The sequence below is a fragment of the Myripristis murdjan genome, chromosome 20 (assembly GCF_902150065.1).
Source record: "Myripristis murdjan chromosome 20, fMyrMur1.1, whole genome shotgun sequence".
Taxonomy (NCBI): domain Eukaryota; kingdom Metazoa; phylum Chordata; class Actinopteri; order Holocentriformes; family Holocentridae; genus Myripristis; species Myripristis murdjan.
In genome coordinates this window covers 6,078,726-6,103,450 of record NC_043999.1, presented here as the reverse complement: position 1 = coordinate 6,103,450, position 24,725 = coordinate 6,078,726, and the positions used below count along the sequence as shown (strand labels likewise).

Below are 24,725 nucleotides of genomic sequence, written 5' to 3'. Positions count from 1 at the left end.
ATAAAGTTTCTGAAGAAACTTTGATGTGCTTGCCTTGCCAGCGCCTAGACATGTGTAAACCGCCAGCCCTATGCTGTTTGTGGGCTGTGTAGTGTTGTGGCTCTTGCCCAGGCGGGGAGTTGAACCCTGGTCTCCTGCATGGCAGGCAGAGACACTATCCACTGTGCTACTGGGGCTTGTGTGGGTGGAGCCAGAAATGAGGCTCTATGAAGCACACAGCATGAGTGATAGTGCTGCTTCTGTGAAAAATCACCTAAAAGTAGTGGTCAAACAAATGCTTCTTTGTCAATGATAGTAAGTCCGAGCAGAAAATAAAATGTACCATGAGAAAGGCAAGGCTTTGGGCTTTCAAACTGTGTCAAAATTATTTTCCAACTCCCAAAAATGCCCACCTTAGAGCGAGTTGGAAAAGTGTGTCTTTCTGCTTCTCTCCCGAGACTTTGCATTTCAGATATAATGGGAGTCTATGGGGGAGAGAGCTGGCACTCCTGCCTCGTTAAGTGTCACAGTGTAAAAAGTTGAAGCTACTTTGCTTTTGTATTTACATTTTTCAAAGCACAACTATTTTTCCTACAATTTGATCCCAAATTTATGCATGTGCAGTGAAAAGTGTGGCCAGCAGAGCAAGTTTAAGACAAAAGTTTTAGGCGAATTTTCAGGGCTGCTCCACTCTAGCCCTCAGGAATGCCACTCTAGCTCACGCAATACACACTCATTCAAAAGTCAGAGGCGGCTCAAAAATAACTCCAAACTTAAACTGTGTTTTATGGCAAACTAAAGCAGACATGAAAAATTGAAGATGACACACATAAAGTTGAACATCTGCTGAGTCATTTAAGCTTTGAATGGAGTCTGTGGGCCAAAGAATGAGGGAGCTGTGAGGCTTTGAAAATGCATGAGTGTCTGCCGATTTCCCATTATTTTTCAATGAGGGCAAAATCGCGATTTTAAAATTGAATTATGAGAAATCGCATAGTCTGATCAGTTTGAAAATTGACACACCGCTTCTTCTCCACAAGACGCACGTTTTTTGTATTTGGTGCGTGGACGCAGGTTAAAAGCTCTGGGCCCTGGAGCCCTCTGAAGTTTTGGCCATTCATTTCGGATGGCCGAAATTTTCAGGAAAATTGGAATTTTGAGAATTCCGTGAGTTGGATTCCTTATAAAAGTAATAGCACACTTCTCCCAATGGGGCCGCACATTTTCCCAATTCATTGTGGGGGCCTAAAACCAAAGCTGTAGGAGGAGTAGCGCGCCGAAAAAAAGGTGGAATAATAATAATATTAAAAAGATTAAATATGCAAGATTTTAAGATGTGTTGCCTTTTCAAGGCAAGCACATAATAATTATGTCCCGAAACCCCATAGATCAAATATCTATTAGGATTTAAATTGCCTTTCCTTTCTGAAGTCACAGCGGTTTGTTCATATTTTGTGGTATCAGCTGTTAAGAAGCTCAAGTGTCACTTAACACTCTCAACACACTTTTCAGCACCATTCAAATAAGTGAATAATGGCACAAAGTTTGACTATACTGTATTTTTTTTTTCAGTATATTGAATTTGACAGCGGATGAAACAGCTTTTTCAATACGAGCGCATCTTTAAAAGGCCAAAAAGGAGACAGTAGTCAGTGTTTTTTTATATGTTAAAAATTTCAGCTCCAACATCTGGCAGAGCGGTATGCGTCGTGCCTGGATTACACCGAGAAAGCGCCGTAGTCGGTGCTGTAATTGTGCGAGTACAGAGCGCTGGATCACAGCCCACGTTTTTGTAAAGGCTGAACAATCCTTTTATTCAAGAAAAGTGTGAAGCAGGTTAGAGGAGAACATGGATTAACTATAGCAATCACTCCCACACACTAGACCTTCAGCTGGGAACGGATGAATTCAGCGGTTGAGGAGTAAAGCCAGGCAACGCTTATACGCTCCCCGCTGGAGGGAGAATAAGCCGAGGCTGAATAAGAACAATGCTGCCATTCACACTTCCAGAATCACAGAAGGTCAGATAGACGGAGAAGGAACATATTGTCCAATAGAGCTGTTGACATCGCGGACCATTCCTTAGAAATGAATTCATGCTCACAGCACTTTCATATAAGCATCGTCCCGCATTAATAATGCAGGAACCCCTTGGGCCAATCAGTAACCTGATGCATAATGTAGCATCTATGGCCTTCTGTGGTTCAAAATTTGTATTTTAATTGTTGTATCCTCATTAGGCCAATCAGTGCAAACTGGATACAGGATTTATGCTGCATTTATATGAAACATTTTGTGTCAGTCGGTGTAGGAATTTGGGTTTGTCAAAGATTCGACCTCTTCAACTCTGCCAGTCCCACCGGTGGGTTTCTCAGTACCGATACACACACACTGCTTTGCTCCAACCAACAGGACTTTATCTTAAATTCCAGTGGAGATCCCAAGGATGCCAAGGTAATCCAACATTTCCTGCTGAATCACAGGGAAATGTGCATGAAATGATGCACAAGACATCTCGATATTTGCTATTTGATGTAATGCTGCAGCCATAAAACAATGGCATCTTGGGTTTGAATATTTCACTCCATGTAAGTGTTTCAACCTACAGAATATGGGCCAAAAATGTATTGTTTTGGGGTTTTTTTGAAGCTACTTAAGGGGTTAAACTTTCACCTGTCATTACATCGGCTTAATCGGCCATCACAGTGTAATTGTTTTTTTTTTTTTTAAAGCCTAAAACACAAAGTGACAATGCATCATCATTGCTCTTAAGGGTTCAGCAAAATCAGATCAGTAGTGTCTGAGATATCGCCTGAAATATTACATTTGACAGATGGATACACCCCGCGCCATAAAACACAAATATAAATGCGTTGTTTGTTGACAGTCACATCCAGAAGGATCCATAAAGAGCATGAAGGTGTTCCAAGTCAGGATCTACAGAACATGCATATATGGGTGGAGAAATGTCAAAAGCATCAATCAATAATCCCATATGATGATTGTAACTCCCCGTGCAAGTGTAGACAGTGGGGTATGGAAGCTTTTCTGTTTTTCCACGATTACCTCTTCACCTGTTGCCCACCACCTAAATCTGAAAAAACTTCACTTTTTTTTTTTTTTTTTTTTTTTTAATGCTCTTTCATCAATGACACAGCATTCTGAAATGACTGGACTCCATTATGTCCATTTCCTTGACATGAGCCCCTGAAGCAATTTGACAACATCTTGTAAAAATGTAAATAAAAAAAAAAAAAAAAAAAAAAAAGAACTTGAGTGCATTTACATAAGCAGTAAAACAAAAAGCTCCTTGAATGGTGTCATAACCTCAGGTAATAAGAAACGGGTAATAAAGACCTTAAAAGGGTTGAAACGCTTGAGCAATTTCTTGACTTATGACCCCGATATTTGAGTTGCAGATATTAATGTTTTTACTTTACATCAACAGCCTTTCCATTTGGAGTGCAGGAGGCCTCGTCTTGCCGTGGCCTCTTACCCTTCCCAAATTAGTAAAAGCAAACCTAGACATCAAACTCAAAAACACTTATAAAGGCACTTAATAAAAGCAGTTTTTTTTTATTTGACCTTTATTTATCCAGCATTAAAGTATAAAGACTCAGATCATACAGATCATAGAATCATTTCATTGTAGCTGTGGTTGTGCAACTTGATACCGGCAAATAGATAGCAGTAGCCAAACAATGTGATCAGATCTAAAGCGAGTTTGGGATGTGAAAGGTGCGGCACTTATTCTGTGGGAACGTGACGTCCGGGACTGACCTCAGCTGATTCCTAACTCCCGATTGGCTGCTTGGACAAGAGCTCATTAATATGCCACACAACACTAGCAACAAGCAGGTAACCATGGATACACTGCATTGGATATCCGTCTCTTTTTCTCCGTCTTTACTACCCTCCCACTCTTTCCTGCTTCCTCCTTCTCTTTCTCAACTTCCTTCTCTGTTTATCTCTCTCTCTCTCTTTCTCTTTATCTCTCTCTTTCTCTTTCTCTCTCTCTCTCTCTCTCTCTCTCTCTCTCTCCACAGGGATCAGTGTTCTCGTCTGCAGCATGCTTAGTGGCTGCTCAGACTGCAATGAACCAATCCCCGGCTGGCGGTCACCATGGCAACCGAGGGGCCATAACAACATCCCGTTCTCCGTCAGACAGTGGTGATCTGATCAACCACCCGTGTGCTGTCGTTCATCTCCACGCACTCCACTTCCTGTCGGAGCCCCTCCCCTCCCGGCCGGTGGCCCCGGGCCTTGGAGGGGGGCAGGAAGGTGAGGAGGGTGGGGAGGAAGGCCAGCGTGTGCAGCACCGAGCAGCCGGCGGTGAGGGTGAGGCAGCGGAACATTGTGTGCGTGAGGTTGGAGCGTATGCAGCCCACGGGCACCAGGGCGGCGCTGTAGCAGATGAGCGTCTGTAGCGAGGGCACGCCGTGTCTCTCCAGCGCCACTCTCACCCAGCGAGTCCTGCTTTCGCCCCGGCCCGAGGCGAAGCCGCACAGCAGGGGGCCGCTGCAGTCCGCCGAGTGCCCCAGCGCCGAGATCAAGCACAGCACGGACATGCAGTCGAGCTCCACGCCCCACAGGGTCATGAAGCCCAGCACTCCGAACTGCACGGAGAGCAGGGTGAGGCCCAGCCACACGGAGACCAGCGGCTCCACCACGGCCAGGGAGGACAGGCCCAGCAGGAAGAGCACCGCCAGCAGGGAGTGTCTGAGGGGGGAGCTGACCGCCGCGGCGTAGCGGTCCAGGTAGACAAAAGAGGGGTTGAAGATGAGAAAGCGGACGCGCGAGGTCAGCGAGAGGCGCCGCAGCGTGTCCAGCAGCACCGACATCTCCTCGCGCTTGTTCTCCGTCGTCTTCGCGACCAGGAAGACGCGGGACGCCGCCACGTCGGGCTCCTCGCCCTGGCCGCGCTCGGCGAAGATGATGTCGTCGGCAAAGTGGGCGTACTGGGGCTCGCGCAGGAAGGAGTGGCGGAGCGTGCGTGTGAAGTTTTCCCGCGACTGGCTGGTGGACTGGTTGCGCTCCGATAGGTAGTTCAGGTAGGATTCCAGCCAGCTGATTCGCTGGAAGCCTTTGGCATATTCTAGCAGGTCTCGCTGTACGGACACGTTCCAGTAGGGGGCGCTTTCATAGATGTAGAATCCAATAACAGGGGAGTAGGAGCTGAAGTAACGCTGCTGGGCACGGGCGTACAGTACTGTTGCTGTATCCATGGCAACCAGTGCACTGGGGTCTGAACCCTGGGTCACCTGTGGACAACATAATCATATTTATTACAGACTACAGGCTATCGCTCTGGCACAAATGAAGCCTTTTTTTTTTTTTTTTTTTTTTTTTTTACCATTTCGATTTTCCCAGCTCATGGCTCTGTTGCAGACAAGGTGTATAAGAGCAGACTGTCTAGTAAAAAATTAAATATATCAGATAACAAGCCACTGATTGGTGGTGATGTCAAGGGTTATTTAGCGAAGTTCCCTGCACATATGTTTCACACCTTGTGGTGCGACATTTCTTCTTGTCTCACTCTGATTTTGCGTTTCATTTGGCATTAAAAAAAAAAAAAGGTTTACAGGACAGGCTCAGCGTAAATTTTGTGCTTTCCAGCTCTGTGTTTTTAGCATATGTGCCCATCAAACAGTCAGAGCGGGTGCGAACAAAAATGCTGCACAAAACCATTCCGCATAAGTGTCTGAACACCCTGTGCGAAATGGCTCTGTGTGTGTAAACAACTGAATCATACTCAGAATATAGAGGAATAAAATGTGTGTTGTGTATGTGAAAGTAAATGTGCATGTGTGGGCAACAGAATCCCATTTATCATACATTAGAGATGTGTGTGTGTGTGTGGGTGTGTGCCTTACCTGTAAGAAGCCCATCAAGCCAAAGGAGATGTAGACCAGATACAGCAGAACCACAAACGGCTTGACATAGGTGTTGGTGATCCAGTCTCCATAGCAACGCCGCACACACCCCAGCAACAGGTGAGAGTCCTGAGGTTGCGGGTCCGGGCAGACCGGAGCGTGCGCGTGAGGGTGTGCGTGTGTGTGTGCCGGGTTGGCCACGTGACTGTGCCCGTGGGTGACAGGGTTGTTTGCAGTGTGCGCGTGTGTGTGTGCGTGTGCGTGCGTGTGCATCAGGTTGGCGTTGGACGTGTGCGTGTGACCGTGGCTGACCCCGTGTGGCTGGTTCGGCGTCTGCGTCTCATCCTGGTAGCGCGTGTACATGAGACACCTGTACCAGGCCGGCTTGGAGTCCAAGCGGTCGGGTTTGGGGACGCGCCGGCAGAAGCAGCCGTGCCGGTACCCGGTCTCCAAGTATCCGGTGAACACCAGGCAGGAGCTGTAGAAGGACAGCGTGTAAACGTAGCTGACGGTGACGGCGAGGGCGGCGGTGCGGCAGAAGAGCCGCACGGCCTCCATGTTGGTGAGCGGCGAGGCGGCCAGGCCCAGGGTCATCAGGTGGAGCATGGTGGAGCCGGAGAAGCGCAGCATGACGTCCTCGAAGACGCCGGCCACGCGCTCTTTCACGTGCTGGTCCTCCCGCGTCCGTCTCCACGACGACAGCATCTCGAAAGAGCCGAACAGCCCGTGACCTGAGGCACAGAGGAAGACGTGTGGCTAATGAGATTACATTAGATTGTGCACTAAACTTAAAAGCCACAATGGAAATGGAGAAAAAAAAAAAAAAAAAAAAACACTTTTCAGTTTGTTATCTGATCTGATTCTCCAGAAATTTTCATAATTGACCAAAATCAGTGAAATTCCATGATTCTCAATACCTGATTTGATGCAATGGAAAAAAAAAAAAAAAAAAACAGAAAACTCACTCAGTGCTCGCTCCATTATTTCAGAATTTAATATGAACATCTACACAAAACCTTTAAGTGTTTAAGTGTAAAGTGTTTAAACATTCAGGCTAAGGCAGCAACATTAGAATGAGGACACTTGGTTATGAGTGAAAGATCAAAGCGTGTCCATGCTACCAACACTAAAATATCATTTTTTAAAATTTTGGTATTGACTTGACACCTAAATATCATCTTGCTGATATTTAGATGTTTATTTTCTTGTCATTGCTCTTACTTCTTTATTTCTTTTATTTATTTTTTTACTGGATACTTTCCATTACATAACACGTGATGTACATAAAAATTCAAACCAGTAATGCCAACACAGTTTTTTGAAATACAACCTCCATCCTAGCAGTCATGTTAAATGGTCTAACTTGTCCTCTTTGGAACAGTCTCTTCCTGGATTATGTTCCGCGGTAAAATCCTATTTCAACCAGAAATATGAAAAATAAATAAATAAATAAATAAATAAATAATACAGAAGTGAGCCACAGTAAAATTGTCATGTGCTTGAGATTTGAATGTTCCCTGTGGAGAAACCAGCTCACTGCAGCGGCACAGAGAAGGATATAGATGAGACCATATACACGGAGCAGAATTACTGCAGGAAGTACTTCCAACAAAAGAGCTTGAGAATAACACAACAGATAAAAGATAAAGCCTCCTTGCTGGGCAGATTTATAGGTTGGAAACTAATGTGCAGGTCACCTCAGCGAGCTAATGGAAAGAAAAGGCCTTCAGTCAGTGAGGGACGTCATTTTCAATAATGTGCAATGCAATCGGAGGTGACTGAGGACAGCGCTCGCGTACGCGGACGTGCCAAGCGTTCATGTGCACGCACATACATGTACATATGGTTGTTCACGTGCAGCAGATGGTTTTCACCTCAGCGGTTGCCATGGCGCCAATGAGTCATCACTGACATACACCCCCCCCCTCGCTCTCCTTCCTTTCTCCAGTGACCTCACCACACCGAAACACTTTACACCTTGGCAGTGACGCAAGGTGCCAACACCAGAACTGGGTGCAACACAGACTGAAGGAGTGTGTCGGTCTGTGGAGTTTCAGTGTGCATACATGCGTGCATTTGTGTGTGTGTGTGGGCGGATGCATGTGTGTGTGTGTGCATTCGAGAGGGAGGGAATTAAATAAGGAATGAGAGTGAAAGGGACGGGGGGTTAATGTACCAGAGAGAAGAGGGGAGCAAAGAGAGAGGCTGGGGGCAGCACTCGCCCAAGGATTGTGATTTTCACTGGAGCTTGACACACACACACACACACACACACACACACACACTCCACAAACTGAGCCAGACACATGGGAGAGTATAAGGTGAGAGAGATAGGTATTTTGCCAGTCTATTCCAGCCTCTGGGTTTCAGTATACTCTCAAAAAAAATGGATTCAGACAGTGTGGAGACTGTATTCACTGAACTGTAGGTTAAATCAGGGCAGGAGAGCCTGTCGCTAAAATACACACACACACACACACACACACCTAGACACACACACACTTTACAGATGGGAGGACAATTATTCTCCCAGCCCTTTGTCCCCTTCTTACAATGCAATGGTTTAATCAGTTATATATTGTGAGACAGTAAATTATTAATTGTTAACTTGTTTATTCAAGTTAGAGAATATTTATTACAACTTACTACTTACTACTTATTAAATTTAACCCTAATCATAATCCCAATCCCCATACCCTAACCTATGGGAACACAGGACCTAATTTAGATAGGAATTCATTTTTTATCGGGACTGAGGGAAAATTAGCGTCATACATTAAAATACTGGCCCAGAACACAAGATGAAACATATACTAACAAAGAATCAACAACCAACTCCTACACACACACACACTGCTTTCCTGCTGAAATATTTTTAATCATAAATCAACACTGACCTTGCTGACATTGTGCACACCCGACAAAGCAGAGTCAAATGGGACTATTTTCCCTCCACCACGACGATCTGTTTATTATTACACCAGTTTTGTGCATTCAGGAGCTGAAGCGGAGATTAAATGATGCACCATGAAAGGTTTCTCTATTATCATTTCGGACTGGTTCTGAAAAGAGAGCAAAACATAAAATGTGCCTCTGCTGCCACAACTCCCTGTTCTCATAACAGGATATATAAATACCTCTTTTTCTCTCTGTGTCTTTTGCTATCTCTCTCTGTGCCCTGTAGCCCATTCCTTCGTTTCTCTAAACCTCATTCTTCCTGCTTTTTTCCTGTCTGCCCATTTCTCTTGTGTCCTGAAAAGTCCTCCTTTATTCCCCTCTACTTCTACATTTTTTCTGGATTTTCTGATTCGGAAATTCTTCCCTCAGCTTCCTTATATTTCCTGGAAACTCTTCTTTCTCGCCCTCTCTTACTGTGTCCCTCTCTCCTGGGCACTCGATCTCTCAAGTTATTTTAAGCCTAACAGCAGCCTTTCCTCCTCCACATTACAGAGTAATTATGGTACAGGCTGTGTGTGCATGAGCGATTACATACATCTTACAGGATCCATTATGCATGTCCTACGAGCTGCATGCGTTGTTTTAACGTGCTCTTGATTCTTTTTTTTTTTTTTTTTGCCTTGTTTCTTTTGTCGCATCGTTTTGTCTCTTGTTTCATCCCTTTCCATCATTTTATCATTGCCCACACAAATTAACTGAACTGTAAAGCATATCTAAATGCACAAACACTGACCGTTCCTTTATAGCGTCGAGTCCACACGTCAATTACTGCCTAATCTGGGGAGCAAAGATGTAATGAAGTGTGAGCCCAAGAGCAGACAGTGTTGGCTGATTTAGCTACAAAGAAAGAAAAACAAAAGAAAGAAAGAAGGAAGGAAGCCTCATGGTTGATTTCTCAATACGGTGTATAGTTCTGGGAAGCAAACCTAATTAAAGGGCACTAAGCGGACTGTTGGCTGATGTTGTTTGGCAGCAAAATATGCAAAGTTCATTCCCAAACTGCCATATATCCATTTTGGAATTAAGGTCATTGCCTGATGTTCATCATTATTGTAAGTACATCCATACTTCAAAAAACACAGAATTCAATCTGTGAAAGTGTCTTTTTCTTATCCAAGCATTCAACATCCAGTAAAACATTAGTGTGCTCTGATTTAATTGTGTGCTGTTGCTCATTTCGTGAGAGTGTGCATTGTTTTTTTTTTTCTTTTTTATTCAATTCAATTTGAAACCTTTCATTTAGCTCCAGAAATTAAAACCTGAATCACTTTGGAGGCTCCGGTTCCACACCTTACTTTCAGATACGCAATTTATTTACGACATGCCAGGTTTCACCTTGAGGTGAAAACTGGCATGTTTAGCTTCAAAGTTGGTTAAGTTCATGCCCCCACACTTGTCATTCATGTTGACGAGCTGTCTGCTTCAAATGGCATCTAGCCTGAGGCGGGCATCTGTAAGCCATCACAGGCATCGAACAGACGGCAAGCACAGGCAGTCTGCTGTAAAAAAAAAAAAAAAAAAAAAAAAAAAAAAGAAAGAAAAGAAAAGAAAAGAAAAAGAAAAGAAAAACAGCGCCAATGTTAACCTCTGTCTAAGGTCACACACGATTAGCTTCACTTGGTTTTTTCATTTCTTCCTGATTTCCCCCACTGGTGTTTTTGCGATGATTTCCTTGCACTTCATATCTGCAGCCCAGCTCACCGCTGGCCACACCCACAGCAAAAAAGCATACACCCAAAATGTCCCACACATCATGGAAGGGGTCAATTCAGGCCAGTGAGTGTAATACACAGGCTTTATCTAGGCAGAGCGATCTGTTTCATTTAATTCACTCATTAATTCATTAATTAATCATTGTTTCGTGTTGTTTTTTTTCATTTTAATTTTTGGCCAATTTTGCATTGCACCATAAAGGAGAGTTGGCTCGGCAGCTGTCATGATGTACAGTAGCGCTGCACTCAACTCAAGTCTCCTGTGGTGAAAATGAAACTTGATGGTATCAAAGAGCAGCAGAAGGTTTTTGTGTGTAAACGTCACCAGGCCTCCCCTCTCCCTCCCTGTCTCTCACTGCTTCTACAGGTAGACGTCATGTCAGTGCAGAGGCAAGCCTAGGACAAACTCTGTTCAACTCTTTACCTGTAAGCAAAACCAATCGCGGTGTGTTTTGTCACATTTCTTATCATGCTTTTGACTCAAAATTGCAATTGTGAATTTTCAGTAATGACAGTTTTTTTTTTTTTTAAACAGCAGGGGAAGCAGTGGGATGAGTTGAAGTGGTATGGATTTCGGCAGTAAACTTTGGAGAGGAGCAAAAAGGGCCGAAAACAGGTCTGTCTCAAAAAGTCTCGACAAGGCGTTCATTAGTTTCAGATTATTAAATGGCTCGGAAATGGCAGAAATTGCAGGGCGAAGCTATAAATAACTTGACATGAGTAACACGAGCAAAACCAGCCAACGTCTGACACATGCCTAAAAGCCATCAGAACGCTCTCTCACTCTCTCAACAGTCTTATTCCATTTCAAAATGAACTTTTCTTTCAAATCACAGCTTTATAATAAAAAAAAATAATAATAATAGTAATAAAAAAATACTGGCTTCTAAACTCTCTAATAAGCTCAGAAATTTGCAGCCTTTAATGTAATGGAGCCTTCAAAATAAGGAAATACCATATCATCATTATGCAGTATCACGATATTACAATATCCATAATCATAGATGAACTTTTCTTTTAAATCACAGCTTTATAACAAAAGATAATAATAAAAACAAAATACTGGCTTCTAAACTCTCTAATACGCTCAGAAATTTTCAGCCTTTAATGTAATGGAGCCTTTAAAATAAGGAAATACCATATCATGATTATGCAGTATCACGATATTACAATATCCATAATCATAGATGAACTTTTCTTTCAAATCACAGCTTTATAAAAACTAATAATAATAAAAAAATTAAAAAAATGCTGGCTTCTAAATTCTCTAATACGCTCAGAAATTTGCAGCCTTTAATGTAATGGAGCCTTCAAAATAAGGAAATACCATATCATCATTATGCAGTATCACGATATTTCAATATCCATAATCATAGATGAACTTTTCTTTCAAATCACAGCTTTATAACAAACGATAATAATAAAAACAAAATACTGGCTTCTAAACTCTCTAATAAGCTCAGAAATTTGCAGCCTTTAATGTAATGGAGCCTTCAAAATAAGGAAATACCATATCATGATTATGCAGTATCACGATATTACAATATCCATAATCATAGATGAACTTTTCTTTCAAATCACAGCTTTATAAATAATAATAATAATAATTAAAAAAAAAAAAAAAAAATGCTGGCTTCTAAACTCTCTAATACGCTCAGAAATTTGCAGCCTTTAATGTAATGGAGCCTTTAAAATAAGGAAATACCATATCATCATTATGCAGTATCACGATATTTCAATATCCATAAATCATAGATGAACTTTTCTTTCAAATCACAGCTTTATAACAAAAAAAAAAAAAAAAAAATTACTGGCTTCTAAACTCTCCAATAAGCTCAGAAATTTGCAGCCTTTAATGTAATGGAGCCTTTAAAATAAGGAAATACCATATCATCATTATGCAGCATCATGATATTACAATATCCATAATCATAGATGAACTTTTCTTTCAAATCACATCTTTATAACAAAAAATAATAATACTAAAAACAAAATATTGGCTTCTAAACTCTCTAATAAGCTCAGAAATTTGCATGGAGCCTTTAAAATAAGGAAATACCATATCATCATTATGCAGTATCACGATATTACAATATCCATAATCCTAGATGATGTTTGCTCTTATATCACAATACTGATATATTGATAACATTAGGGCAAAACTGAACTATATATATTGCCCTGGTGTTATTTTAAACCTACCGAGCATGATGAAGGGGATGCCCAGGTACGTGGAGTTGTAGGTGGCCCCGGTCAGGTTGAGTATCCCTGCAGCGGTCAGGCCGGACAGCGTGATCGACAGAAGCGCCAGCAGGCCAAGCCAGGGTTTGGACCTCACGCAGTCCCTCATCGAGCAGCACAGCACAGCCAGCACGCTGCACGCCCCCAAGCTGGCCAACAGGGGGCGGCGCGCCAGCACGGAGGAGAACTGGAAGTCTGTCCTCAGAGAAGAAGAGGTGGACGGGTACAGCGCCAGCTTAGGGTGCAACGCCGAAAAGTGCTGTAACTCGGCGCAGAAGGCCTTCTCCCATTGGCCGGCCACCCTGTCCATCAGACCGCCACGGGCTTGGAGGTAGTAGGTCAGCTGCAGCGCCCGGGCTGAACGCACCCCTTCTCCTCTGGTCCCCGTCCCGGGACCCCGCACCGTCCCGCCAGGACCCCAGCCCTGCACCCCGCCCAGCTGGTGGCCGATGTACGCCTGGCGCCCGTCGGCCAGCCGCGTGATTGGGTAGCGCAGGACGGGGACGGAGCGGTTGGAGGCGCGGGCCGATTGGATCTCCTCCATGGCGCGGATGATGTCATCGATGATGCAGATGTTCTTGTCGTCGGGGAGGCAGAGGTAGGAGAAGGAGTAGTTGAAGCTGTTGAAGCCGGTGGCCGGGACTGTCACCTGCATCTGGTAGATCCGCCTGTGTAACTGCATGCACACACACACACACACACACACACACACACACACACACACACACACACACACACACACACACACGCATAAGTCACTTAGTGGCCCAGATAAACTGTGGCAAAGGCACAAAAGTTGCATCAAAGTTTTCATAGCTGTGCTTGGCAAAATTTCAGAACCCAGCAGCATCCAGCAGTCCATGACAAGTGTGTGTGTTGGTGTGTGTGTGTGTGTTCACGTAAGACAGTATTATCTATCTATGCATTGTACATGTTGTGTGTGAGAATGCGTGCCTATGTGCTACAAGTATGTGTTGCACTTGTCCGAGCAACAATGGTGGCCTCAGTATCCTCCTCTGTTTCTATGGCAAGAGGACAACAGTGCCAGCATCCACAGTGCCGGTTACTAAGCAACAGGCCTGATGCCAGTCTCTGCCACAGCATAAATAGGCAGAGCTGTCTACCCCCTCAGAATGCTGCACTGACCTGCGAGTGTGTGAGTGTGTGTGTGTGTGTGTGTGTGTGAGTATGAGTAAGAGAGAGAGAGAGAGAGAGAGAGAGAGGGCACTTACTGTACTTTATCTAAGATTATTTTAATACTCATCTTGAGATTCTGGTTTTTCTTGCCCGATTTAAGAAAAAAATCCATGCTAAAACACTAATAACACCAAAACAAACAAACAAACAAACAAACAAACAAAAAAGCTATTGGCAATGATTTGTGGGACGATGTTATTGTTTGGTGGTGTATTTTTCTGATTTGTGTGAAATACGGGCCGAGGTACAGCGTCGATATTTCCAGTGTTTAATGGCGCAACGTTTTTTTCAGCTACCTAAAACATCTCTGGTAATTGTCAGGTTTTGGAGTCGGTCCTGCAGAATCACAAAGCAAAACCTTCTCCCCTCTCATCATTTCCCCCCACCAGCGTCCAACAGTCATACGGGGAGGAACTGTAAAAGAAGCAGAGGTACCATTTTCTCCGCTGACAGTAGCCTTAATAGACCAGAATGGAACGGAGACACAAGACGAGTCGCATTTTCTCGGCACGCGGTAGGCGACTTTCTCCCAACTCTTTAATTGGGGAGCGTGTCACACTTAACAACCGCCATTTGCGCATTCTGTCCTCGAGGTTGTCACGTATGACAACAAGGAATCTAAGGGATGGTAATCTAGAGGGCTGCTTCTTCGCCTTGTGTTTTTACAACAGCTGGCAAGCGACTAAACCGTGCATTACTGTCACCCACGGCTCAAGAATCCAAAGCACAGGAGTAGCCAACTCTCGCGTAGTCGTGTACTCTCACGGCCGGTCATGATCGTGCAAAGCAGAAAGGATTGCACAGCGAATCGCCAATGAGAATGGAGAGAACGGATCTTGTTGATGGCACAGTGTGCACACGCTGACAAGAAAAGAAAGAAGCCGAAGTGTGTGCGTGTGTGTGTGTGTGAAGCAACATTTAATTCCGCTTGTTATCTCATTGGCTTTTGACTGTTTCATCGTGAGAGAACCGTGCTACAACCGCATCAAAGTAGTGCCACACTAGACGACGGTTTCTCCCGTGAGCTCCTTAAGACGCTCAGGAAACTTTTAAGACGATGCAAATGAGGCAAAGACTGGAAATCCAAGGGAGAGTTGCCTCGTGTGTCCCTAATTTCAGCGATGCAACTCACACTTTTTTCTCATCTGGAAAAACTCCTCTGGAAACTCCTCAGGAAATCTCACTTTAGAAATCTGTGAAAGGTTTATGCACCTTGCTCTTGGAGTCATAATCTGTGCCTGTGGGATTGCAAATCCATGCCCACAGATTTGTAAACTGTGCCCTCAGATTTCGATGGCAAATCCGTGGGCTTACATCGTAATTTGTGGGCACGGTTTACAAATCCGTGGGCGTGGAACAGGAATCCGAGAGCGCAGTTTGTAAAGCGTGGGCACAGATTCCTAAATCGAGAGAAACAGATTTACTTTTGTGTCTCAGCTGACCCTGGGGGGGGAGGCTCCGCACAAACATAATCAGAGCTGCATAATAAAAGTTCAGGCACATTCTCTGGAGGTTGTAAAAAGGCATTGTGGGAAATACAGCGAATCACAAAACCGAGATGAGGAACTTTGATGGAAAGTGGGTACACAAAAAAGTAAATCATGACACCTCTGAGCTGCTGGAACAAACTGAACATCACAGACTGATGATATGTTACAGTGCTGGAGTATCCGAGGGTGGATTTTTCCTTTAATAGCGTCTCCCTCATGCATTAGTGTACCAACCTGTTTCCCTCTCAGAGCCTGTTGGCAGCATCTGATGCGGAGTCCTAAGCTAGCCTGTCTAACTGTGGCAGTCCTCTAAGGACCAACAATGTTTTCTGGGTGGGTAAAGTGGGTCATAATAACCATGCCTGACAAACACACACACACACATACACACATACACACAGAAACATGCTGTTTGTGCAGGCACTTATGCACACAAGTACGCAGTGGGGCTATCTTGGGCCTCTGTGGTCTGGAAACTCTGATTACAACCTCATCACCTCCTGAAATCATTTTTGCTAATTGCTCCTGGGGTGTCAAACTAATATTCATAAAATCATTTAGACATGCAAAACGTGGAGGGAGGCCTCCTCGTCCTGACTACGACCACTTCATAATTAAAATGCTCTGCTTCGTAATTATAACATGGTCGTCAGGGTTATTTGGAATGGGATGGTATTGTTCTCTTAAATTAGGATTAATTGTTCAGAATGGGGAGAGGACCTTTTAATGAACTGCACAGCAGCTCTCAGATACTGACTCTCTCTCTCTCTCTCTCTCTCTCTCTCTCTCTCTCTCTCTCTCTCTCTTTCTGTGTGCGTGTATGTGCGTGTGTGTGTCTGAATGAGTGTACAAAATGGATTTCTTTGTAAACTTCTATTCTGGAGAAGCGGTGTATCCCCTGGGATGTTTGTTTTTCAAAGGCACAGAATCTGATCTCTTTGTTTAATAAAAAAAATTAAACTGCTCTGGCATAACACACACTTGTAAAATCTCTGATTATCGTGGTTGGCATCTCCTGTTAGGAATCTCTCAACAAAGGCCCTAGTTATGCATGCGTGTGTGTGTGTGTGTGTGTGTGTGTGTGTGTTCGTAAGCTTGAATGCATGTTTTAAATCGCATATAAAACCTACAAGAGAAAACCGTCTGTTTTCAGCTACTTTTGATTCAGTGTTTTTGTTTTGTAAAAAACTTTGTGGCCGTTGTGTGGGAAAGAATGACTTGAACGGAGGAGGCGTAATGTGCGTGCATGCGCCTGTCACCTTCAGGATGGTGTCCAGGTGAAGCGGTTCCAGCACGCTGCCCTTGCGCGTGGTGATGATCACGCGCCCGTAGCGGCCCGGCGTCTGCAGGTCGGAGTAGAGCGCGTGCTTGGAGCGGTTCACGGGGAACAGGCTGTCCACCAGGTTGCCCTCGATCTTGGCCAGGCTGTGCTTGGGCGCGAGCAGGTTCTCCACGTTCTCCTCCACGCGGTACCGGCTGAAGCTGGCGCCCAGCAGGATGGAGATGAGCACGGGCGCCGAGGCGAAAAACACCGGGTGGCTCGCCACGAATCGGCCCAGCGCGTGGAAGGAGCTCCTCAGGCCCGCGTGCAACACCTGGCGCAGCATCCTAGCGCGCGGCCGCGGCTCGAGCCTCTCCCACCGACCGGAAAGCCCCGGAACACCGCCGACCATCAGGAGCTGCCGGACGCATCGGGGGGCTCCGTGACTCTACGCCGGGAGGAGGAGGTGGGATACGGGTTGTCGGAGGGTTTGTCCCCCGGAGCAGGAGGTCACCAGGTGGGGGAGAATCCAACCATCCCCCGGTCAGAGCAGCGCCTCTTTCCCTGGGCTTCACTCATCAGCTGGAATAGCGCAATGAATAGAAACCAGCCAAATGAGCCAGCAATCCTCTGCTCCGCAGTTACACAGCATGGACACATTTAATACTACACATACACTGCTTGTGCTCAACACCTTCTGCATGCTGGCTTGGTGCGCAATAGGGGAAAAAAAATAAAAAATAAAAAAAACACACTTTAATATTCCTGAAAAGACTTGAGTGTCTGTTATAGTGATCTTTATGCAATAACAACTCCGATAGGATTCATTAGGAGACTTAAAGGCTATTTTGCCCTTACTGAATTGCGTTAGTTTTCTCTTTTGCATGGGTATTCACACTCTGACAGGTTGCTAGAAACATACTGTAGTCACGCTATATGCTGAAGGTCTGAAGGTGTACATACCTATAGAGGGGAAGCAGAGAGCCGACCCGGTGATAACGGTGATCACTGTAAGCGCATCCACACCGAGATGTTATCCCCCGGCTGTCCCTGCGTCCAGCTCCACCCTACATCACCAAGTCATGACGGAGCCGGGGGCTGCTAATTAACCCAGTGAAACGCTACGGCAGAATGGTGACGGTGTGGGCGCACTGGTGTCCGGGAGAGTTACAGCCTAATCTTGGTTTCCTCTGCGGCAGAAGGCTTTGTCGTCCTCTCCTCATCGCCCCGGTGGGCTGTCGGAGCCCCTGCTGCTCATGCAACACAGGGCTCTCCCCCAGTGACGGCTCTGGACGTTGGGGAACACGCGTCACTAATTGCCGGCTTTCAAACCGGGGACCGTGTTTTTTTTTTTTTTTTTTTTCCTGCACCGCCCTCACGCCCCGCCTCTTGCCGTGCCGCGCCGCGTACAATGCAGAGAAACAAACACAGTCATTCCATACTGACTGACTGGGAGCGTGCGTCTGTGTGCGCGTGAGAGAGAGAGAGAGAGAGAGAGAGAGAGAGAGAGAGAGAGAGAGAGAGAGAGGGGGAACTGCTAAAGGAAAGTATGATGTGCAGCAATATGGTGTTCAACGATGTGACCTTTAAGGCTACTTTATCAGTATCATTATTTTTTTTTTATGATATACGATATCATGATATTCTTCTAATAATATATTATTATAATAATATATTATGGCCACCCATAGTCTGTTAGCCGTGTTTATAATAACATTAAAGCACATCATAATATTTTCACTCTCTATGGTATCATTATAATATGCCTATAATATTTCTACAGGGAGCCAGTACGACTGGTATGGTATGCAATAACATAACTATAGTGATAATATCATGCTTTATTATCTACATTATATGGACAAAAGTATTGGGACACCTACATATTACACCTACAGCTTTAATGACATCCCATTCTAAATCCACAGGCATTAATATGGAGTTGGTCCCCCTTTGCAGCTAGAACAGCTTCTGCTTTACTGGGAAGGCTTTCTACCAGATGTTGGAGTGTGTCTGTGGGAATTTTCATCCAGAAGAGCATTTGTGAGGTCAGACACTGATGTTGGACCAGAGGGCCCGGCTCACAATCTCCATACTAGTTCATCCCGAAGGTGTTGGATGGGGTTGAGGTCAGGGCTCTGTGTAGGCCAGTCCAGTTCTTGCACACCAAACTCAGCCAGCCATGCCTTTATGGAGCTGCTTTGCGCACTGGGCTCAGTCATGCTGGGACAGAAAAGGGCCTTCTCCAAGCTGTTTCCATAAAGCTGGAAGCAGAGAATTGTCCAAAATGTTCTGGTGAGCTGAAGCATTAAGATTTCCCTTCAGTGGAGCTGAGGGGCCGAGGCCGAGCCCAGAAAAACAAGCCCATAGCGTTATCCCTCTTCCAAACTTTACAGTCGGCACAATGCAGTCAGACAGGGAACGTTCTCCTGGCAGAGTCCAGCGGCGGCGTCCTTTACACCGCTCCATCCGATGCTTGGCGTTGTGCTTGGTGATGTAAGGCTTGCGTGCGGCTGCTCGGCCATGGAAACCCATGTCATGAGGCTCCCAGCGCTCAGTTTCTGTGCTGATGTTGATGCTAGAGGAGGTTTGGAGCTCTGCAGTTATTGAGTCAGCACAGCATTGGCCACTTTTATGCACTTTTACGTTCTGCAACTTTTACGTGTTCTGCCACCTGGTGGCTGAGTTGCTGTGGTTCCTAAACTCTTCCACTTTGCAATAATACCACTTAAAGTTGATGGTGGAATATCTAGGAGGGAAGAAATTTCAGCAGCTGACTTGTTGCAGTGGTGGCTTCCTATTACATTACTATTACAGCAGCACGCTGGAGTTCAGTGAGCTCTTTAGAACGAGCCGTTCTGTCACAAATGTTTGTAAAGGCAGACCGCATGGCTAGCTGCTGGATTTTATACACCTGTGGCAATGGGACTGAATGAAACACCTGCATTCAATGATTAAGAGGTATGGCCCAATACTTTGTCCATATAGTGTATTTATATCCTCTGTCACTGAGATATAACAATTGCAATTGTAAAGGTAGTTTGTGCAAATGTGGTTCTCACTGACTGTGCATTGACCTCATGGTATTTTATGGCATTTTTAACCTCTGTTCTATCATTACAATATTCTGGAATAATAATAATACTTATGAATACTAGTAATACAAAGAAGAAGAGGAATCACAGTAGATTTTTTTCTCTCTTTTTTTTTTAATGGAGAGGGTACAAACCTGTTGGTGGATGCAGCGAGACAAAATCTTTCTGCATGCATTTTCTGCTCAGTCACATTGCCACCACTTCACTTTGGCCACAAGATTACCTCCTTCTTAATCAGTGTCTTTAGTTTTGTTGCACATGTACAATACGTTCCCTGTGTTTGCTGTTGTGTAGCTTGTTGCCATAGAAACCAGACAAATTACTTTTCTTTTTTACAAGCCTTGGTTCCCATGGTAATGGTGATGCCCTCCCATCCCCCAAAACACTCACACTGGTGCGCCCACACACGAGTGCACGCGCGCACACATACACGCTTACACACAGTGACACACACACACACACAATAACACACACCTGCTGTCTCCCAATCTGGTTATGGGGTGGAGGTGTCTGATACACTGAGAGGCATTAAAAGCAGAGGAGAGAGCGCCGTGGAGGAGATGTGGTGGAGATAATAATGAGTGCAGACAGAACAACATCACACTCTTCCCGTCTGTCCATCTGTCCATCTTCACGTTCAGACTTTTGTGGAATCAAATAACCAAACTGCATACAGTCTGCCTGCCTCGGACCACTAATGGCTCCCTTCTCTCCCCAAATATCATAAATCGTGGCAGCTGGACAAAAATCAGCCACAAACTCTTCTTGCTTCCCCACAAATGGCATTTTTTGATGTTCTGAAAAAAGTCACTTCCCAATTAATGGTCAAAGATGATGCAAGATATTCATTGCAGACACTGATAAAACTAGATTTTCTTTGATTACTTTTTTGAGGGTATGACATTTCCAAAATCCAAAAGATGTTGAAAATAAAATATTGCTTAACTGACTAAAGTTACTGCATATTTCAAAAACCCATTTTTTTAAAATTTCTACTTCTAAAAAGGATAAATTCTGTATCACATGCCACTAGATATATTAGTGGGGGGGAAAAAAACTCAAAATGTGAATGTTGTTCAAAGTTAGATGATGAAGTTGTAAAGCCGGGGGAAATTTTGGAAAAGGGAAAATGTATTGCTTATTTTCTGTTAGCTAGATGAACTGTGAGAATTAACGCTTTCTAAATTATCCCATTGAAATGCAGGTCATCCACTTTGGTTCATTTCATAATCAGATATCATGAAAGCAATGGTGTTTCTCATTTAGAAGTCACAGTTTCAGACAATCCCACCAGCACATGCACATGCAGGTAGCCTTCAAACTTATTCAGTAAATACATGTTTAAGTAAAACATTCTGCAAAATGTGAAAAAAAAAACATTATTGATATTTTGAGCTATATGCAAAATCAGGTAAACGGAATAATGGGTGTCATAAAAGTCAGTGAACACACCAAAGACTGCATCAACTTTATGCAAGAATGAAGTAAGGCTCTATCCTCTTGCAGCAATTACTATCAAGGTGCCCTTGAGCAAGGCACTCAGCCATGGTGCAAGGTGTCCGTGTAGCTGTTTGAATGTAAATGAGTGTGTTACAGGAGGGGGGAAAAAAATACATGCACAGCAAAAGACCTCCCTCGATGAATTTAAATTCAAAACAAATCAAAAATCATCAACAACCTTTTTTTTTTTTTTTTTTTTTTGGTGCCCGCGTGTGTGTGCTTACAGGCATATGCATGTGCGTTATAATCCATTATTAAATTAAGCCTCAATTAGCCTTTAATCCCTATTACTAGTCCAGTGGGAGAGGAGCAGTGAAGGAATGAATGAGTAAGTGTTTCCCCAGGGAGAAAAGAGGAGCGGAAAAGAGAATGAGGGACCAGAGAGATATAGGGGGCTTGGGGCAGTTTCTGATAACAAAAGTACTAATTAGTCTCGCTAAATGATTTATAGAAATCAGACTAGAGTGAGAGTGAGAGAGAGAGAGAGAGAGTGTGTGTATGTGTGTGTGTGTGTGTGTGTGTGTGTGCAGGAGAGAAAGAGGGAGGGGGAGAGAATGAATGAGAGAGTATGTAATGGAGTCCTTTGAAAGCTTGCCAGTTTTGTCATGCTATTTTCTGCACCTACAGAGAAGAGGGAGGGAGGGAGGGGGAGAATCCTCCAGGGGCTTGCAGGACGATGAAATTTGTGGCCAACTTACATGCGCACACACACACACACACCCACCCACGCACGCACGCACACATACACACACACGTGATGGACAGATGAGGAAAAAGGTTTGGGCAGCACAATGGAGAGGCACCTCTTATGACTTTACTGTCAACAGGCTGTCAGTCTTTGGGGGTGCATGTGTGTGTGTGTGTGTGTGTGAGTGTATGCATGTGTTGAGGCCACACATTTCAACTGCGCTCATGTTTGCCCATCTGTGTGACATACTCTCTACATTATTGAAGAGAGTTTTATGGACTATGGACGCCGAGTTTGGTTGAGGCCAGTTATTCATAAATAAGGCTTCTCTCTTCCCTTACCGCCCTCCCCTTCGGCCCCTCCCATCCCCCAATCCATCTGTTTTGGTGGAGCCCATCCATTAATAAAGAATATGTCCTTTCATTTCCATTTCCCTTCCTTCTGTATTATTTATTTACCCATCTATCCCTGGTTATGGCGGGCAGCTGGGTTGCCAGATTTGGGTGCAGAAAATCCCCCTCCGCCCTGAGAGCCAAGTGGATGAAGAAGAGAAATGCTCAAAACTTTACGCAGTATAAACCACTTAGAAATAATAAATGAGGAATTACAGTCCAAATCCCCTCCAAGTTCAGGAGAAAATATCAGCTGGCATTCATAATTCAGGACATTGTAACACCAAGCACGCAATTTCTCTTTTTGAAAATCTCAGTCACCGTTTGGAAGACCCAGAACTAACATCATCTACTGTCCGCTGACACGCGCATCATTTTTCCAAACTATTTTCAGTGCACTTTTTTTCCCCTATTAGTGACCCACGCTGCAGAGAAATTCATCCTTTATTCTCACAAAAATATCACCAGGAAGCTTAAAAGACCCCACAATATTCAGCCTTTGTGTTGTATGTTTTTAAAATATGGGTTTCCTGGTGTTTTACAAGAAAAGCAGAGCGCACGCTAAAGATCTGGCAAAGCCTGTTTGTTTGTAGGTGACTGGTCTATATATACTGCTGAAGGCTGATTGGTGATGAGGACCAACTGGGTTGATTGCAGACTGGGAACAGGTGGGTAGTGCTGGGAAACACTGGGAAACCTAGAGGACAGGCCTGGAACTGCACACACCACACAGACAGAGTATGGAGATGGGATGGGAGGTAGAAATGGAGAAGGGGACGGTGAAGCGGACAGAGCCTCAGCAGATCCTCTGACAGGGTCTTCACTGAATCCATTTGAAAACATGGTCCTCACAGGCAGAACAGTCACAACACTGGCCTCTGATTGGCTGACAGCACTTCCACTCTTTCTAATTAGAAGCAGGTGAGGTGTGAAATTGCATGTGACAGTTCGCATGTTGCCAGCTTGCCTGATTGTGATGATTAAACTGAAAATCACGGGAAATACATCATGCATTGTCTTGTTTAATTCAGTCACACAGAAACCTCACAAAAGGTCCAAAATTAACATTTCAGGAATTGAGAAAAAAAAAATGGTTTGGTTATTTCTGACACTTTGTGATGCATTATCAATGGTTTTCTTTGTCCTAGACGATGTCACTCAATAAGCTGAAAAATTGGACATATGGACTTTCTGAAGGACTGCTGTTTTAATTGAGACAAATTCAATTCTTGAAGTTACTTTTCCTGCCAGGGAAATTTGGTTTACCAGGTTTACAACAAATACAGACACACATAAACCAAACCACACCAAAATAATCACCTGAAACATAATTGAATATGCCAAGCCAGTCCAACTGTAGAGGAGATAAATGAGCCCCTGATCCTATCACTCTCTGTCAAGTCTCTTCTTAAACAAATGACTTTTCTTAGAAATTAATCAGAGTTGTATTTATCTTGTTTATTTTTTTACCAATAAAATGTTTTTTTTTAACCAACAGATCAGTTTTTAAAAGGTATTTTTTAAATAATATACAGCACATGAATTAATTTAACCATTTCACCTTAATTGTTTATATTATAACTAATTTACATTTCATACCAAACAATTTGTTTTAACCAGTTAACTTAGAGTTTGAAAAACCCATTTTTAGCAAACCTTTAAATTAAATACATCCATCAAAATAAATGAATCACTATCTACTTCTTAACTGGTTTAAACAATAAACAAACTTTGCAACTCATTTACTAAGGAAAAGCACATTAAACTTAATCTTCATGTTACAGTCCAAATCTCCCAGGCGCTCTTGAACGCATCCAGCAAACAGTGAAGCTGTGTGTGTTAGGCGCTTCGCAGCTGTCCATCCAACATTACAAAGAGTTCCACTACAGTTCAGTCAGTCAGCTGAGAGGAAAACTTTCCTTTGTGTTGAAGCTGTGAGGTGAACACTGCTGTTGTCTCTTCCACACTGACTGGACTGCTCAGCTTAGACTGAGTCAGGCTGGATGTTAATTGGGAGATTGGTCTCACCTGTGGTTGTACCTGGTCTTTCCCCTCATTAGCAGGAGGGAGGGAGGCAGCACACAGGCAGTTTGACAGAACACTCTCTCTTGATTAAGGTTAGGAAACTAAATCAATTATGTTAATGATAAAAAAAAAAAAAAGCATCAGTCCTGGTTAAATAAGAAATAAAATAAAATAAAATAAAATAAAATAAAATAAAATAAAAAACAAATAACTAGCCCAAATTTCACTCACAGGAGAAATTTAACCCAGGTTGTAGGGGCTGGAATGTAAATGCCAATTCCTATCTGTGACACACATTTCTATACTTTTATTGG

General features: G+C 44.0%; 1 protein-coding gene across 2 annotated transcripts; it reads right to left on the bottom strand.

The window, feature by feature from the left end:
- Positions 1-3,570: 3,570 nt before the first annotated feature.
- Positions 3,571-17,072, bottom strand: ptchd1 (patched domain containing 1). 2 transcript variants are annotated; one of them, XM_030079448.1, is made up of 5 exons: positions 16,710-17,057; positions 12,725-13,439; positions 6,165-6,583; positions 5,853-5,981; positions 3,571-5,240 (listed from the first exon to the last, which is right to left on the bottom strand). In XM_030079448.1, exons 1-5 carry the CDS (start codon positions 17,055-17,057, stop codon positions 4,140-4,142), a joined length of 2,712 nt encoding a protein of 903 aa, XP_029935308.1. In that variant the 3' UTR covers positions 3,571-4,139. The 2 variants fall into 2 exon arrangements, with proteins under 2 accessions (XP_029935308.1, XP_029935307.1); XM_030079447.1 differs by having other exon boundaries at positions 5,853-6,583; positions 16,710-17,072.
- Positions 17,073-24,725: the final 7,653 nt, after the last annotated feature.